This window comes from Malania oleifera, chromosome 13 (genome assembly GCF_029873635.1).
Source record: "Malania oleifera isolate guangnan ecotype guangnan chromosome 13, ASM2987363v1, whole genome shotgun sequence".
Lineage (NCBI taxonomy): Eukaryota > Viridiplantae > Streptophyta > Magnoliopsida > Santalales > Ximeniaceae > Malania > Malania oleifera.
This window is the reverse complement of record NC_080429.1, coordinates 13580884-13599739: the sequence shown is the minus strand read 5'-3', so window position 1 is coordinate 13599739 and position 18856 is coordinate 13580884. Positions and strand designations below refer to the sequence as shown.

At 38.0% G+C, this 18856-nt stretch overlaps 1 protein-coding gene across 1 annotated transcript; it reads right to left on the bottom strand.

Annotated features, from left to right (window-relative positions):
* Window positions 1-372: 372 nt before the first annotated feature.
* LOC131145501 (F-box protein PP2-A13-like) lies at window positions 373-4962 on the bottom strand. Its single transcript, XM_058094625.1, has 3 exons — window positions 4245-4962; window positions 3989-4107; window positions 373-1046 (listed from the first exon to the last, which is right to left on the bottom strand). The coding sequence occupies exons 1-3, from the start codon at window positions 4587-4589 to the stop codon at window positions 632-634; spliced, it is 879 nt and encodes a 292-aa protein (XP_057950608.1). The 5' UTR covers window positions 4590-4962; the 3' UTR covers window positions 373-631.
* Between the last annotated feature and the right edge of the window lie 13894 nt (window positions 4963-18856).

The window sequence follows — 18856 nt, the reverse complement described above, 5'->3', positions numbered from 1 at the left end:
TTGGCCCATTCATTAATGGGCAGGGCTGCTTTGATGGAGACTTTAAACTTCTTCCTCTCCTCTCCTCTCCTTCAAACTGCAAAATTAAATTGATGGCCTTGCTCTAGTGTTAGAAGGTGCTCAAAGGTGACAGACACAGCTGAGGTGACAGACACAGCTGCAATGACCATTCCTTCCCTTGTGGGCCTCCATCTACAAGGCCCAACAAACCCTGTGGCCCAACTGGCCCACAAGGGCCACCACTCCAGCCAATACATGCATCCAGCTGCCTCCTTCCCCATCTAGAACTGTCAATTCCCCTTCTCCTTGTGCCCAACACTTCATGAATATGCCATTTAATCAGAGATGATTAGCCAAAATAAACCACAGAAAACAAAGAAAACAGTGCCCAAATGAATATTTTGAAAATATGAATATGGGATTTCACAAAGAACATGCATGAAATTAAGTTGCCTTTTGCTTCAAATTATCGAAGGCTTCTCATGCCAGAGAACAAATTAAATAAACCACAGAACTACAAAAGGCCATCCAAGCCGCTTTTCAATGTTCAAAGCTTCCCCATTTCTGTGTACCCATATACTGCACATTACTAGTAAGGTTAATTAAGGACTGCAAACAAATCTGCCTTAGCTTAACCATCCTTCAAGCTATACTCAGTTGGGTATACCAGCACCGAGTCAACGCAGAGACCGCCTTTCGTGTGCGTGCAATCGATCTGGGTCATCGAAAACTGGATCTTCGTGAGCGTGTTCGGGTTCTCCACGACGAAGTCTCCCACATGGTGGTGAACCCAGTTCCCAGGGTCTTGCAAATAGCACTGGGAAATGGCATGGTGGCCAGTAGAGGTCAATAGCTGGAACCGCACCGGCTTGATGTCCCAACCATGCACATTCTCAAGGTTACACACACGTCGACCGAGTCTTCGGGAGGCCTTGCCTAGATGAAGCCTGAAATACACGCTATAACTCCCTGTAGGAAACCCAAATTCTAGTTCTCCATCTACTTCCAACCACCACATTTGTTGGAGATAAGCAATTGTGTGGAATCTGCATGCATCAAGTGAAAGTGTCCCAAGTCGGATTTTGACTAATGGTATAGCTTTACAAGAAAGAAAGGAACGAAAGGGAAATGACACAAAAGAGGGAAAAGAAAAGAAAACAACAGAAAAGATGGAAAGTAATGGCATGGGGGGTTTTCTTTTATATTGACTAAATCAAAAGGAAGGGTAAAGAAGAGTCCCTTCTTTTTAAATTTGTAATTTCTTTCTCTCTCTTGCTCAACTTTCCCACCATACCAAACGATGGGAAAATGAAATCTCGACTTGGTTTGGTGTTATTCTTTTCCTTTTCTCAAATGTTGCATCACAAATTATTAGAATTCTCCAATATAAAATATAGTGAAAATATAAATTATTTGTAGGCTCAATTAACCTAATTTTTAGTTTATTTAAGGGATTTTACTATGAAGGGGTTTTTATAGAAAAAAATTTGAAGTCTTTTTCCTTTTCTTTTTTAAGGGTTGGAAAGAGCTACGGGAGGAGGCTCCATTATGATGTTACTCGCCCAATAATGATATTAAAGTTACTAATAATTCATTGAGAATGATATGTATTATTTATTTTAAGTAGTTTGCATAACTTATTAAATACTTTAACAACAAACATCATTATTATAAATAATTAGGGTTCATTTGGATCAAGGATTTAACTTGAGGAAAAGAAAGGAAAATCAGTAGGAAACCTTTTTTTCCTTGTATTTTCCTCCTTTATTAAATACTATCAAAAAATGGAACTTTGTTTTAATAAGGAAAAAAATTAGGAAAAATTAAATATTAATAAGGTTAAAAATTAAAAATTTTGTTCCTAGATTTGACATATATTTTATTTTCTTTCTCAATTTTCTCGGTAATCAAATATAAAAACGTGGATTTTTTAATATTTTTATTAATATTTATGAGAAGTACAGTTTACTAACATAATTAAAAATATACACACATGCAGGCATGAAGAACAGAATTGATATCCATACAAGTGAAGTATAACTATACATATACATATATCATTTTTATGCAATAATTTTAAGGTTGTTACCTTTTTTTTAAAGGAAAATTAAGGTTCATTGGGTGAAAACATTTTAAGAAAGTTAGAATTTAATGAATCCAAGGAAATTGTACTTTTTCAAAGATAATTTTTTAAAATCATGTCATATAACTTAATAGTCAACTTACCCTCATTGTAAATAGTATGCCTCAGAAGTTTTATTATAAAGTTGCTAAAAAATGATTTTTTATATGATTTTTTTTGGAAATATGACCATTACTTCTTTACTTTTTTTTTTTTTTTTTTAATATTTTGATTTAGCCATCTTGACATTTAGCAACTAAAGATCAACTTTCAAATTTCATGGTTTTCACAAACCCACACTCAAAACTTTTTAAATAGTAATCAAATCTTGTTGGGTACGTTGCATTTAGAAGTATAGATTTTGATCTTAAATTTGGATTTATATGGACTCGAATTGAACGCTATATAAAATTGTATTGAATCTCTATTAAATCCATATGAATCCAAATTTAGGAACTAGAATTCATACTCCTAAACACTGTTTTAAGACCAATCTCTCTCTTTTTGTGTGTGTGTGTGTGTTTTTTTTTTTTAAATCCGTATGAATCCAAATTTAGGAACTGAAATTCATACTTTTAAACACTGTTTGAAAACCAATCTCTCTCTTTTTGTGTTGAAAAAATATATATATGTAAAACATGCAATAAAGATGGATAGAATGATTATTATAATAAGAAGACATTCTATTTTATGGCAAATTTCCAAATAAAAGTCGGTGTTATTCCAACAAAATAATATGAAATGGATAAGAAATCATTGACAAACTATGGCAAGAATGTTTATACCTTTTTTTTTTTTGGGTTGATTGGAGGCTATTGGACATGGGCTACACAATTGGAGATGCATCTCATCTAATTACATTCTATATGCCTTTTTACCCTTCCAAAAATGTAAACTTGAGGCTTACTATCAAAATCCCAAGATTTCCAATCATGATCTCTTCACTTCACAAATGAATATTTGCAAGTTAAAATTTTCTAGAAATACTTGTTCTTTTACTTCCCCTCGGCTAGTATGAACCAACAAGCTCTGATTGTACAGGATGATTTGTACAAGCCAAGCGGACCTATCACAAAAGTTAGAGCCAAGAAGGTCAAGGAAGTTACGCAAGGACTAATTGAGAAGTTGCTTGAGTAAGAGTCAATAAGGGCCATGAATTCTAAAGAAAAAAACTTTATTGAAGAGCGTAAGATAGTAAATTGTCTAAAGACGTATAAAGCTGGAACCTAAAGCTAATAGGGCCTGTTTGGGGAATTTTTATTGTTTTAATTAAAGTATGGGCTAAATAGTGGGTCAATTGTGTAAATTAAACATGAAATGACATGACATGACATGCTTAAGATTATGTGAGACTATTTTATTAGTCAGATTGATGTCATAACCTATTTTTATTATCATAAGTTTTTTTTTTTTTCTCTATAAGTAGTCAACTTTTTGTTGTATTGAAAGGAGAAATATTTTTGATTCAATACAATTCCAAGTGAGGTTTATTTCTCTTCAAATTCTTCATTGAACTTTCATCGAACTTATAAAAGGTGCTACTTTTGCGGTATTCACCCATTAATTTAATATTTTTTAATTTGATATTCTTGATTTGTGCTTCACATCAAGCAATAAGTCAAAAATTCACTACCATGTGGGTACCATTTTGAGTTTGGATTTTGATAAATTTGATTTGGGATCACTTGGGGTTCCGCATCACCGCCCCCACCTAGCTAACAGTCGGGATCCCAGAGGAAAAATCTCCATTCCTTATCAATTGTTTTTTCCACAAACTATTCTCAAAATATCACAACAAACGAAACTTAATCCAAGAACATATATATATATAATATGTATTAATATATTAGTAAATAAATAAATTACCTGGATTCCTGAGAGGGAAGATGATTCCAGTATCTCCGATCATCAATCCCCGTTATTCTCAAAGCCTTCCATGAGATGGCTATGCAAATCCTCCCACTCCTCTTATCCAGCCATACTTCCTATGTTCCCATCCATCAAGGGATCAGCCACACACATATTATGATATTAATCTCACGCACGCGGAGAAAGAGAGAGCGCCAGAAATGCAATAGCAAAAATTGATGTTTACTACGTAATATATATATACACTACACACCTTGGCGCCACCATCAAAGCGATTAGGCCTGGACAATCTTTTGTAAATCTCCTTCTTTCCCAAGCTTTCTGCAGTAGTAGTCTCCAACTGATCCATCGCCAGTACTCTTTGCAGCAGCACCTCATAATTGGACGGCAGCTTCGACTCCCACACGCAATCCGCCGACGCCGCCTCCCCAAAAGTCCTGCTCAGCCTCGCCACCCCGCAGATCTCCGGCGGGTCCAGGTGCATCAGAACCGACGCTATGCAACTCTCCGGTATGTCGCCCAGACCCGACTCCGCCCGCCTTTTCTCTTCGCCGTCTCCGGCCAGTACAGCATGCCCCCCGGACAGCCCTGCCCCCATACGTAAAATTTACAGGTAGGAAAATAGAAACCCAGTTATGATTTATGACAGAGAGAAGAATTGGGGTTTATAGGTAAAGAAGGAGAGGGTGAATGAGGTGATCATCGGAGAGTGGGAAAGGAGGAGAAGTCGGAGAATATGGTGGTGCGGCCGCCGCCATTTTCTTCTTTCTTAAGCATAAGCTTAAGCTTAAGCAGGGAGAGGAGAACTTGAAGAAAAGGCGGAGAGAGCTTGAAGAGGACGTGGAGTGAGGGTGTTTGGAATATATTCCCTACTTGCCCTCGTTCATCACTTGCTACCAAAAATGTAATGGGGATATGTTCCCTGTCACCGACTCACCCATGCCTGCCATTGAGTTTTGAGTTTTATTGGTGAACAACTATGCATGTGCCACCTCCTAATTAATTATCCAAGACTTTATTTGTGTCAATTTATGGACTAATGCTACATTTTGTGATTAATTGGCGAGTTACTGATTTTACTTTAAAAATATTTGTGTCAACTGTCAACTATGCATTTTATATTATTTACATTTGAAAATATTTTGACAAAAAAAAATAAAAATCAATAGGCTAAGATTATAAGTAATATTCATCTACCACACTAATTAGAGATGTTATAATATTAAAGAAATTATATAAAAATAAATTTATTAAATATATTTTTATTTATGCTAGTCAACGAGCACCTATTTATAGTGAATTGGACAGATACGGATGTATCTTTTATTGATCACCTATTTATAAATGGGTCAACCTAAATGTAACTCATTTACCACTAAACTCATTAACCACTTTACCATCCCCGATACAAGAATAATTTTGATGCTGGTACTATATCCCTTTCACTAAAACTATACTACATAAGTACTATATCCCTTTCACTAAAACTATACTACATAAGTAGTTTGATCTGATACGAACATAGGTGACATGATTATAATGGGAGGGAGTCCGTACAATATTCGTAGCACTTGAGATCGTGTTTTTCCTGAACACCTCTCATAATCATTAGGGGATCTCCAAAAAGATTAAATTTAAAAACTAGTTGAGTAATTAACATACTATAGGAGTTTTAATGAATTTTTGATCAAAATGCAAATATTTAACACTATTTTTTAAAAATTATTTGGCTGCCATTTGAAAAACTAATCACTGAAAATTTTGAAAATTAATGATATATCTGTAACCCTATGTCTGGAGAAATTTTGGATATGGACAAAATGTAATACAAAATTATATTAAAATTTATCTAAATTCACCAAAATCTAAATTTAAGGTCTAAAATTCATACTCGCAAATGCAACGTAAATGTATGTGACATGTGCCATAAACTTATGTCAAAACAAAGCATAATTTCTACCCTAAAAATTTTATATAAAACCAAAAAATGAGGATTAAAATATTATGAACCCTCTTTTCTGGTTATAAATTAATAAGCCCATCATCTCATATATTTAAAACATCCTTTCCCGACATTAACAGTAAGCATACACTAAATGTTATAGTCCCTTCAAAATTTGAATTGACATGGAAAAATTGTTAGATTAGGTTGTTTATAATATCATGTTTTAGATATTCAATTAAAATTTTAAAAATTATGGATAATTTTTATTTATTTATTTATTTATTTGAGTCACTCAAAATTTAAGAATTTAAGTGACTATTTAAATATGAAGCGCAGTCTATCAACACATATATAAAAAAAAAAAAAAGTTATAATCTACTCATAATGATTTGAGAAATATGGAAACAAATTATGGATGGACTTCATCAATTATTTCATCTCTCTTGAGTATTTACAAAAATATTAAAGTAGTGTTTGGGGAGTAAAAATTTGTACATTAGATTTGATTTTGTATGAATTTGGAAAATATATATATACATATATATAATATAATTTTGTATTTTATTTTATCTAAATCTATAAAAGTTCAATCCAAAGTCCTATCTTCACATTCCCGAGCAAAGTTTAAGAAAAGAAAATATAAAATTGAAGTAATTCACTTTTTTACATTTGGTTATCAAAGTAAGCGATAAAGAAAATAGAAAACATTGAAAATCAATCAACAAAAAATTAATTTTACACCTGCTTGCTAATATTTGATTCTTATTAATTTATTATATTGGAATAAATTTTTATTTTAGTAGTATTTTCATTCCCTGACGCAAACTGGGCGAGAATGTAAAAGGTGGTTTTAAAATGATATTTTCGTGGAAAACATGGTGTGATAGAGTCATCACTAACCTTTTGAAGTATGGTTAGAACACTTGATTACCACTCAATTAAGAGTAGAATCGGTCTGCTTTACCAGAGTCGGGATCGGGAGTTCGGTTATGTGAGGGGAAGGTATGAGCATCCCCTACACGCACGTTCTTAGGAACGATACCTAATTAATCGAAAATTATCCCACAAATTAAATTTAATAATCCTTTAAAATTACTCCCTTTCAAAAAGTGTATAGAAATGCACAAAATAAAATATTATATAACTATTCTCTCAAAACTGGATCATACCGTACTCCGAAGAGTTCATGCCTCATTTTGAAATCATTGGGATGTAAAATCGAGAAAATAAGTTTGCAAAATACAGTCCCAGATTTTTAGAATTTTTTATAGAATTTTCTAAGTATGAATAATATTCCAGAAGGTTTGGGACTTCATTCGGTGTGAAAAGAGTAAAAATGTTTTTCAACCTCAAAAATATTTTCTAGATTTTTCTCTATTTTTTTATTTTTTTATTTGTAATTTTTTCATATTTTTCCCAAATTTTGGGCAATTTAAATAACAAAAATAGAATTAAGGAGAAAATAATTTTTTTCTGATTTTATGATTTTTCTAAGTGTAAAAATAATTTTCAGTTGCAAAAAATATTTTTGTGAATTTTTGGTACTTTTCTTGATTTTTGTGGTTTTTTCTAAAATTTTTCAAGTGCAAAACATTTTTTAAACTTAAAAATATTTTTGTGAATATTTTCTAAATTTTTATGAAATTTTTGGAATCATTCAAGTGCAAAACAATTTTTTTAAACTTCAAAATATTTTTGAGGGTTTTCTTGAATTTTTATGCATTTTATATGATTTTTGTTGAATTTATTTGAATTATTAAAACAAATAAAATAAAAAAAATAAGAAGAATCAGTGAAAACCAGTTTAGGGGGGAGAGCTGGTCAAACTTTGACCGGTCTGGGGGAATCGATTTAAGGTTTGGTCAAAGACCACGTGTCAGCATATGAGTGGATAGGTGAGTGTGGGTAAGGACTGATGGCGTGGCACAATCCTGAGCATCCACTGAGAGTGGAGATCTGACGGCTGAGAGGAAACACGCATCCCTCTGCGTGCATGGGGAACAGGTGACCCACATGTCACCTAGTGTGTGGAGGGGTGCTCGAGGTGGACTCTTGACACGGGGTCATCATGACCATTGATGCGAAGCGGTGATCCACGGCTGTGGAATGGCCACGTGAGGTGCTGGAATGAAAGGAAGGCAAGGCGCCACGTGTTGGTCTGTGATCGAATGGGTGGAATACTGAGACTGACTTCTGATGCAAGATGATCTTGGCTGTTGCTGGGGAGCGGTAATCAACGGTAGCAATGAGGCACGCACGGATCGTTGACATGTCCAGATCTTGATTGCCTAGAGAGATCTAGATCGGATGGTGAATGGAAGTTAACACACGGATTACAGACATGGCACAGATCAGAAGCGTCGGCAACAAACACAAAATGGATGGTGAGGATTCGACCACTTGCAGCTTCAATCGTGTGAATATTGGAGATGCCACGTGCCACGATCCTAGAGTGTCGAGGCTTAACATATTTAAACCAAAAAAATTTGTTTCTCTCATTTTTTTCGATCTCTCGAATTCCCTCTTTCTACTCTCTACTCTGTCTCTCCCCCTCGTCTTCCTCCTTCCAAGCTCTGTCTCTTCTCAACCTCTTTCTCTGTAACTCCCTCAAGCTTCCTTAAGCTTTCTCAACCTCACTCCATCTCCAATCCCCTTTTTTTGAAAACCTATATTCCGAAAACCCTAATTTCTAGTTTCTGCTCTCTCTCTTTCACATCTTTTGCGATCTCTGAAACCCTAAATCCCCATATCGAAACTTTTGAAACCCTAGAACTCCACATCCTGAAAACCCTGATCCTCATTTGTAGGATCCTCTTGCCTCCTTTACCTCTTTCAATCTCCTTTCCTTCCTCAACGTCTTTACATCTCTTTCTTTGAACTCTAAATCCCTCTATGTCCTCACTACTAAGCCATCAAGTTGTTACCTCAGGGCTGTTCACCATTTCGAGGGTGAATCGATGAGCATTCAGAGGTAGCTTGAAGGAAGACATCTAGATCGGGGCTTGGTGAAGGTTTACCCTAGTCCTAAAAATACTAGAAGCTAAGTATCCCACCTCAGTTCTTTTTGTGTTTCTGATTTTTGCAAGTTCTTCTCCTTTGTTGAAACTGATGCGTGTGTGATTCGAGGAAGATTAGTGATGTGAATTTTATTATTATGATGTCGTGATAAACTGAATATGACTGATGTTGGGGAGTTCTAGATTAGGGTTAAGGTTCGGTTTCAAGGTCAAGGACGACGAGTCAAATTGTTTTCGATCAAATGAGTGGTGGTGGGTTGACTCGTGTGAGTCAACTTGTTAGGGTGTGTGGACTCGGGTGGACCTGAGTGAGTCATGTGACCTCAGACACGTGTGGGTCTAGGTCGGTGTGGGCTTTTGGGTTTTATTTTTAGATAGGTTTCGGGTTTTATTTAAAATGGGCCTCTAGTTTTATTTAAAACTAAAATGGGCTAGGTTTGAAAGGTATTGGGCCTGGGTATAAGTTCTCAAATGGGCTCAAAGGATTTAAAAAAAGACAGGTTGGGGTAAAGTTTTAAAAACGGATGGGCTGGGCTTTCTTTAAAGGGTTGCGGGTTAAATTTAAAAGGAGTTGGGCTGGTTTAGGGTATTTTTGGGTTAGTTTTCAAAACAGATTGAGCTCGAGGCATTTAAAATTGGGCTCAAGACTTCAAAAGATGTAAAAGGGCTTAAGGGGGGGGGGTGAGTTCTCAAATGGGCTTGGCTCGATTACATTTTTAAAACAAAATGGGGTTGGGAATGAGTCTTCAAACACAGTGGTCAGAACCAAAGTTTGGGTTCAGGTCCTAGGGATTCAGGTCCGGGTCTAAGTTTGATTTGAAATGGGCGCGAACCCGGATTCAAGTTTGGGTCAAGTGGGTATCAAAGAAATAGAACCCGAGTTCGGGTTCAGGCCAAACCTGAGTTCAGGTTCAAGTGAGATCTGAACACTAAGAGGGTACCTGCACTCACGATTCACATACAACATAATTTAAGACTGTAAGCATTTACACATGTATTTTACCTCGGATCCTTCCCCTCCTCTGGTCTTCTTCTCCAGTGGGTGTGCATGTCTATGTTTGCTTGATCTGATACTTTGTGTGATATGCCCTGAGTGACTGACTTCCTGCTCCTTTGCTTTTGGCTTCTGCAGAATTTCTATGCTTTCTCCTACAACCCTCCAATTCTTTCTCTACTTCTCTCTGTCTTTGTTCTCTGCAATTTGGCAGAGTTTCTTCTAACAGTTCTCAATTTGCAGAGAGAACCTCTCTCTTCTAATTCTCTCTTTTCTCAGTTTCTGTAGAGTGTTGATATGCTCTCTGATAACTCTCTCCTCTCTCAATTTCTGCAGAGTGTTACTATGCTCTGAGATAACTCTTTCCTCTCTCAGTTTCTGCAGAGTGTTACTATGCTCTAAGATGGTGTCATTGCTACAGTGCGAGCCTCCCTATTTATAAGGAGGCTGGGGGTGATTTGGTGCCAAAATTTGCTAATAGAATCCCCTCTAACAAACCTGGCAAGGAATAATTCTCTTTCTGCTCTGCGCATGCGACCTTTTTTTTTTTCATTTTTATTTTATTTCCTTGAATTCCAGTTAACTGATTTCATTGCTCTTTGTGCGCAAATGAACTGGAAGGTCCAGGTGGCAACTCTAAAATGGAGGGCATGTGATTTTCTTGTTCTTTATTATTTTTTGTAATTTCTGCATGTATGTACCCCCGTGTTCTCCTTGTACTGCAACCATTATTTGTACTAACTCTATAATATTTTTATTTCCCTATATAACTTTCTATTTCCCTGTAACATTCTTTTATTCCTTTATAACTTTCTATTTACATGCTTGTGTCTTATTTTGAATTTTTTATAACTTATTTATTTATTATTTTTAAAGTTTTCTGTCGTAAAAATCATGCACGTGCATCTCCCTGTATGTATCTGTACCATACTTGCATGTGCTCCCCCCTCCTTTTTTTTTTGCAATAAAAATGTGACATCATGCCTATTTCTTTCTTTTGAATTTTGATTAGCAACCCAAATCCATAGTTGACCAACTTTTTCAAAGGAAAATCCCAGTAATAAAAATTAATCTAAGACTTGACTAAAACTCGAATTCAAAAATTGAAAGACTTATTCTTAATTTGGGAATTGAAATGCTTGATTTTAAAATCTAAAAAACTCAATTCAAAAGTTCGAATGATTCAATTTAAAAATTCCTAAACTCAAACTAAAGAAATGAAAAACTAAACTTTCAAAATTTTAACACTTAAAGAACTGGTCTAAAAGCTTTGAAGACTTATATTATGGGGACTTAGTTTTAAAATTCTAATAAAAGAAAACTAATTCTAAAGTTAGAGTACCTAAGTTCAAAGGGACTCAATTTTTGGGAATTTAAGACTCAAACCATAATACCTAGCCTAAATTGGTTTCGAAAATTATGGGACCTCAACTAATGAAAAAGATTAATTTTGCAACTAAAAGAACCTATACCAAAATCAAAAGACTCAATTTAAAAATCCAAGAGCTATGACTTGAAAACTCAAAGGGCCCTACAAAACTCAGTTTCAAACCAATTCCTTTAATATAATTTTTTAGGAACTTGATTACCTGAAATCAACAGGACTTAATTTTGAAACTATGGGGACTTAGAGGGTTTCATTCAGAACTCAAAGCTAATTATATTATATCGGGTTTCCTTGGGGCGGCCTGGTTAAAATTGGGGTGTTTACATTTTTAATTTTTATTTCCTTTCACCCATGGAGCCTTAGTAAATTAATTCTCTTACTTGTAATTGTAAGAACCGACCCGAGATATGTAGATTGACTAAATAGCGAAAGGGTAAAAAGGTAAATTTTGCAGGCTTCGTCGACAAAGCCATTGTTCTCGTTGACGAAGACTCTCGTACTCTTTGTCGCCTAAATTCAGAGCCACGTCGACGAAGAGATATCGAACGTGTTGTAAAATATCATAATAAGATTCGTTGCTGAAGGAGCCGGTTCGTCGACGAAATGTATGGATGATTCGTCGACAAAGGCGCCATCTCGTCGACGAGGTTGGCCCGGTCAAAGGGCCTATAAATATCCTATTTCATTGCTTCACGACTAAGTAAGCTAAAACTCTCTCTCTCTCTCTCTCTCTCTCTCTTCGATTCTTTGTCATCTGATTTGATGATCCAACGTTACTGCGTAGATCAAGGGAGGAATCTCTTCGAGAATAGTGGACCAGATCTTCGTCTCGGGGATTTTCGGGTTTTGACCCCAAAACCAAGATAAGGGTCCAATTTCAGTTTCATTTCGGTTTATATGTAGTAGTAAGAATTATAGTGAAGTATAGTTCTTGGATGTTTAGGTTTTGGTATCTCGGTTTTTAGTTTTGGAGCCATAAAGTTCGTATTTTGGTATTCAGGAAAAGGTAAGGGGATTCTGTTTATATCAGTTTATTTTTGAAATTGGGATCGGTAAACTTGTAGTTTACGATCGTATGTATGTTTTGATTACTTTTTTGGGAAAATCTATTGGGTGAAAATACGAGATTTTCTGGTTACAGTTTTTGGGAAAATTTAGGGGTTTCGGGTATCATCTCTATTTTTTTGGAGAAATCGTATGTTGTATTAAAATTGTAGTATTGAGATGACCGTACTCATATTTGTATTAAAATGTATTCTTGAACTGAAAACGATAGGATTTGTTGTATACCAAATAAGTGGAGAATGAACTGTTGTATGTAAAATGTTCCAGGGTTTTTGTAAAAATAGCTAGGGGCGGCTAATTACCGTACGCTGATGAGTATAGGAACATGAGTTCCAAAATTGTTTCAGATTTTGTAAATCAGCTAGGGGCGGCTAATTACCGTACGCTGAATCAGCTTGGGGCGACTAATTACCATATGCTGACGCCATGTCTCGGTTAATTACCGTGGGCGAGAGTGTCCGGCTCTATATCCGAGGGTGTGAAATATCGCCTATTCTTTTCGACTGGTTACCGATGGGTGTGAGCTACACCGTACTGGCAGCGATATCATTGTGAGGCTTCGGTTATTGCAGGGTATCGGGTGCTTGAGTATAACAACACTGACCGTATGTTTGGTATCGTATATACTGGAACAGATTTGTGAAAAATATTGGAACTGTATTGAACTATATTGTACTGTATTGTATTGTGTTATGTTTTACACTGAAATAACACTCGTATGCCACACACTGATATAACCTGCTTTCTTCCTCACTGAGAGGTGTCTCACCCCGAATATACAAATGTTTTTCAAGTCTTTCAGGTAGCTAAAACTAGCATCCTAGCGTCCGGAAGCGGGGGTGTCAGTTAGCTGCATTTAGTACCTGTGTAAGTACCAATTTTGTAATCGGGTTGTCATGGTTGGGTTTTGTAGACACCCGAAGTATGTACTGTAATTTTGGGAATTTATATTCTAGTTCTGTATAGACTCTGGTATGGTTTGATATATGTATAGAAAGAACATTTTTCACTGTGTATTTGATGAGTATGGATATGTATATGAATGAGTATAGGATTTACATGTAACCCATGGGGTCGGACCCTCATTCAGTATTGTATTATGTATGTTTAATTGATACAGAGACAGTAACGGTTACTATACCTGGAACCCATCTGTGGGTTTGGGGTGTGACAGCTTGGTATCAGAGTTAAACCAGGTTGTTAGGTATTGTGGGCTTGGTTAGGTGTAGATTTGTGTACATACCAGAGTATAAGATGTAGGAAATGGGTAGAGTAAGTCAAGAGTTATTTTGTTACTAGATGAGGACTTGTTAGCAGTGTTATATGTTTTTCTTGGAATGACGATTTCAGTAAAATCATGACAAACCACTGATGGATTCGTGTCGGTGTGACAGGACAGACCTGGACTCGTGAGAGTAGTGGTTGACATGATTAGTTTTCAATGATTGTGTTAACTGTGTACGATATAGGAATTCTAACCGATTCTTGTCTTACTTTCAGAATGGAGCCCAAGGATAACAACTCGGATAGTGGTTCCGAGGGGACTACGAGTGATGAGTCTCCTTCCGTGCCTCAGGGTTTGACGAGGCAGGTTATACGGGAGATCGAACGAAGTGTTAGGAGACGTGAGCACTCTCCTACGACTACGGGTTGTACTATAGAGAGGTTCACCCGCATGCACCCTCTGACGTTTATGGGAGGACCCAATCCGATAATAGCAGAGAATTGGGTGCAGAAGACCGAGAAGATAATGGAAGTTCTACATTGTACTTACCAGCAGAAGGTTCTCTATTCTACCTTTTAGTTGGCAGAAGAAGTGGAAAGATGGTGGATAGCTGCGAGTCTGCTTGAGAAGTAGAGAGCTGGTCCATCTGGTATGACGTGAAGCCGCTTCAAGGATGTATTTTTTGAGAGATACTTCTCGGCTTCCACTCGTGACATGAAAATTGATGAGTTCTCGAGCCTGATGCAAGGAACCTTAACGGTGTAGAGATATGCCTCTAGATATATCGAGTTATCTCGTTTCGTGCCGTACCTGGTCCCGAATGAGTATGAGAAGGCTCGAAGGTTCGAGAAGGGTCTAAGGAAGGACATCAGTAGGCTTGTGAGGATGCTGCAGATCCGAGAGTTTTCTGTTCTGGTGGATAAAGCCACCATAGTTGAGACTGGCCTCCAGGGGGATGAGGTGGTATAGGAGCAGAGGAAGAGACCAGTATCTTCTGGTTCTCAGACTGGTCCTTGACAGGGACAATAGAAAAAGAAGAAGAACTATAGTTTGGGTTATCGCCATAATACCGAGCAGCAGAGTTCTTAGGAGGATCCATCCTCCGCACCATACGCCAAGTGCTGTAAATGGCACGATGGTGAATGCTAGTCGTTTTGGGGTAACTACTACAATTGTGGAAAATTGGGCCACATATCTTGGAACTGTTAGTCACAGAAGAGTGATATGCCTGCACAGAGCCAAAACCGTGGGAGTAATCAGATGCCTCAGAGAAACTATCAGGCAAACACGGCTCCGGCGAGGGTGTACTCCCTTACTCCAACAGATGCGGAATACGCTGGAAACGTGGTGACAGGTACCATGTTATTGCTTTCGAATAGAGTTGTTGTTTTATTTGATTCAAGAGCAACCCATTCCTTTATATCTTCTAGCTTTGTGAAACTGTGTGGGGTTGAAACCCAAGTAATGGATGAGTGGTTATCTGTGGCTACACCGACTAGGAGTGTAACAGTTTGTAGTAAGATGTTAGGAAACTGCCCAATGGTTATTCAGGGAAGACTGCTACCGAGGAACCTAGTAGTGTATGACATGCATGGATTTGACGTCATACCGAGGATGGATTGGTTATTATCTAGTTATGCGGTGATTGATTGTCGTAGGAAGGTAGTAGTGTTCAGGCCTCCTGGGAGCAGGAGTATGAGTTCGTGGGATTGTGTGTGCGTTTGACACTACAGATTCTGTCAGCTAAACAGGCAAGAAGGTTACTCTTGGTGGATTGTCAATGGTACCTAGATTGTGTGAAGGAACCACCTTGGGATGATGTGGAACTCAAAGATATATGAGTGGTTAACGAATTTTCGGATGTATTCCCGAAGGACTTACCTAGTTTACCTCCTGATCGAGAGGTGGAGTTTGCTATCGAGTTGCTGCTAGGTAAGGCACCAATTTCTAAAGCTCCATACCGAATGACTCCAGCTGAACATAAAGAGTTGAAGGAGCAGTTGCAGAAACTACTGGACAAGGGCTTTATCAGACCTAGTGTTTCGCTCTGGAGACCTCTAGTGTTGTTCGTAAGAAAGAAGGACGAGTCGATGCGAATGTGCATTGATTACCGTGAGATCAACAAGGTAACAGTGAAGAATCGATACTCGTTGTCTCATATAGATGATTTGTTTGACCAGCTGCAGGGAACGCAGGTCTTTTCAAAAATCGATCTACGGCTAGGGTATCATCAGGTGAATGTTAGGACTGAGGATGTTTTGAAGACTGCTTTCCGAACTAGATATAGTCATTACAAGTTTTTGATCATGCCTTTTGGGTTGACTAACGCTCCGGTGGTATTTATGGACCTAATGAACAGGGATTTCCATGAATACCTGGATCAGTTTGTATTAGTGTTCATCAACGACATTCTGCTATACTCTAGGAGTTCGGAAGAGCATAAAAATCATTTGAAGTTGGTACTTCATGTATTACGGGAGGAAAAGTTGTATGCTAAGCTGAAGAAATGTGAGTTCTAGCTAAATCAAGTCACGTTTCTAAGCCATGTCATGTCGAAGGGTGGTATCTCAGTTGATCCTAGTAAGATAGAAGCAGTGGTTGATTGGGTGACACCGAAGAGCGTACAGGATGTTCGGAGTTTCCTACGACTGGCTGGGTCTTATCGGCAATTCGTGGAGAGATTCTCTAAGTTATCTGGTCCTTTGACATGGTTAACGAGGAAGGGTGTGAAGTTTGATTGGACCAACGAGTGTGAGCAGGGTTTCTAGGAGTTGAAACATTGACTAGTCACTGCTCTGATTTTAACCATCCCATCTGAGGATGGTGGTTTTATGATTTACAGTGATGCATCGCCGAAGGGGTTGTGATGTGTGCTGATGCAACAGGATAAGGTAATTGCTTGTGCTTCTCGGAAACTCAAGGAATACGAGAAGAATTACCCCACACATGATTTAGAGTTGGCGGTAGTAGTATATGCTTTGAAGATTTGGAGACATTACTTGTACGGTGTATAGTGTGAGATCTTTACGGACCATAAGAGCCTCAGATACTTTTTCATACAGAAAGAGTTGAACATAAGGCAGAGGAGGTGGCTGGAACTAATCAAGGACTACGATTGCACGATTAGCTATCACTTGGGAAAAGTTAACATGGTAGCTGATGCGTTGAGTCGGAAGTCAGAGCATGTGTCAGTATTTGCAGTAGTAGGTTAGCATCATATTAGACAGGATCTGAAAATTCTTGGCGTGGAATTGGTGGATAATAATCATCAAGCTTTCATTGCTAGCTTGGTGATCCAGCCAACATTATTTGAGAGGATTAAAGCTACGCAGGCTAATGATGTGGAGTTAGTCAAGGTTGTAGAGAAAGTGCAGCAAGGGTTGGTTGCAGACTTTAACATCTCTAAGGGGGGTGTGCTGAGGTTTGGGACTAGGCTGTGTGTTCCAAATGACGAGGGGGTAAAAAGGACGATCTTAGAGGAGGCGCATCGTTCTCTGTATACGGTACATCCGGATAGTACAAAATGTATCAAGATTTGCGTGTGTCCTTCTGGTGGAGTGTTATGAAGAAATCGAGAGCAATGTCTGATGTATCAGCAAGTGAAGGCTAAACATCATAGGCCAGCAGGGCCGCTGCAGCCATTGAGTATCCCGGAGTGGAAATGGGAGCACATCTCCATGGACTTCATTACCGGGTTACCACCAGCACTACACAGACAGAATGTCATCTGGGTAATTGTGGACAAGTTGACAAAATCTGCTCACTTTATACCGATGAAGGTTAGCTACTCTTTGAGTAGGCTAGCAGATTTGTACGTGTAGGAGATAGTCAGAATGCATGGGGTACCAGTGTCCATTGTTTCAAATCGAGACCTGAGGTTCACTTCTCGATTCTGGAAGAGTTTACAAGAAGCACTGGGGACGAAGCTTACTTTCAGTACAACGTTCCACCCCAAACTGATGGATAGTCAAAAAGGATGATACAGATTTTGGAGAATATGTTACGGGCTTGTGTATTAGACTTCATCAATGGTTGGATTCAGTTTCTACCATTAGTGGAATTTACCTATAACAATAGCTTCCAGGCTAGTATCGGGATGGCACCGTTCAAGGCATTGTATGGTCGGAGGTGTCGATCTCCTTTGTATTGGGACGAGGTCGGTGAACGGCAAATATTGGGTCCCGAACTCGTACAACAGGCGTCTGAGAAGGTCAAGTTGATCAGGGAAAGGATTAAATCAGTTCAGAGTTGACAGAAGAGTTACACAGATGTTCACCATCATGAGTTGGAATTCGAGGTTGGGGGTAAGATATTTCTAAGAATCGCTCCGATAAAAGGGGTGATGAGATTCCAGAAGATGGGCACGCTGAGCCCGAGGTATATCGAAACATTCGAGGTACTGGAATGAGTGGGTCCAGTGGCCTATAGGATTGCACTACCCCCAGTGCTCTCGAGGATCCATGATGTGTTTCACGTATCCATGTTAAGGAGGTATGTGTTGGATCAGTCACATGTGATTAGTTACGAGTCCTTAGAGATTGAGGATGCTTTGGCATTTGAGGAGATACCCGTTCATATTCTGAGCTGTAAAGTTCATAAGTTGCATACCAAGGAGATACTGTTAGTGAAGGTATTGTGACGGAATCACGCGGTTGAGGAGGCTTCTTGGGAGTTAGAGATGAAAATACACCAAAATATCTGCAATTGTTCTAAGTAGTAGTTTTGATAGCAAGATCGATATGGGTATGTATGTATGTATTTAATATTCTATTATCGTAGTAATGATGTGTGGTTAGTCTCTAGGAGAGTATGTGATATTGTGAGTTCTTGAGACAGTGTATGTATGTAACCATGGTATTCCTCCACCATAAGTGAGGGTATGTATGTATTTGGGATGGGGCTGCTATGTGGGTGGTCGACGACTCTTTTTAGAGTCGGGTATGCATTTGGGTATGTAATGAGTTGGTAAGTGAGAGATTACAAATTTTGAGGATGAAATTTTTGTAAGGAGAGGAGGTTGTAAAATCTCGACCCAAGATATGTTGATTGACTAATTAGAGAAAGGGTAAAAAGGTAAATTTTGTAGGTTTCGTTGATGAAGCCATTGCTCTCGTCAACGAAGGCCTTCGTACTCTTCGTCGCCGAAATTCAGAGCCTCATCGGCTAAGAGATACCGAACGTGTTATAAAATATCGGAATAGGGTTCGTCGCCGAAGGAGTCAGTTCATCGAT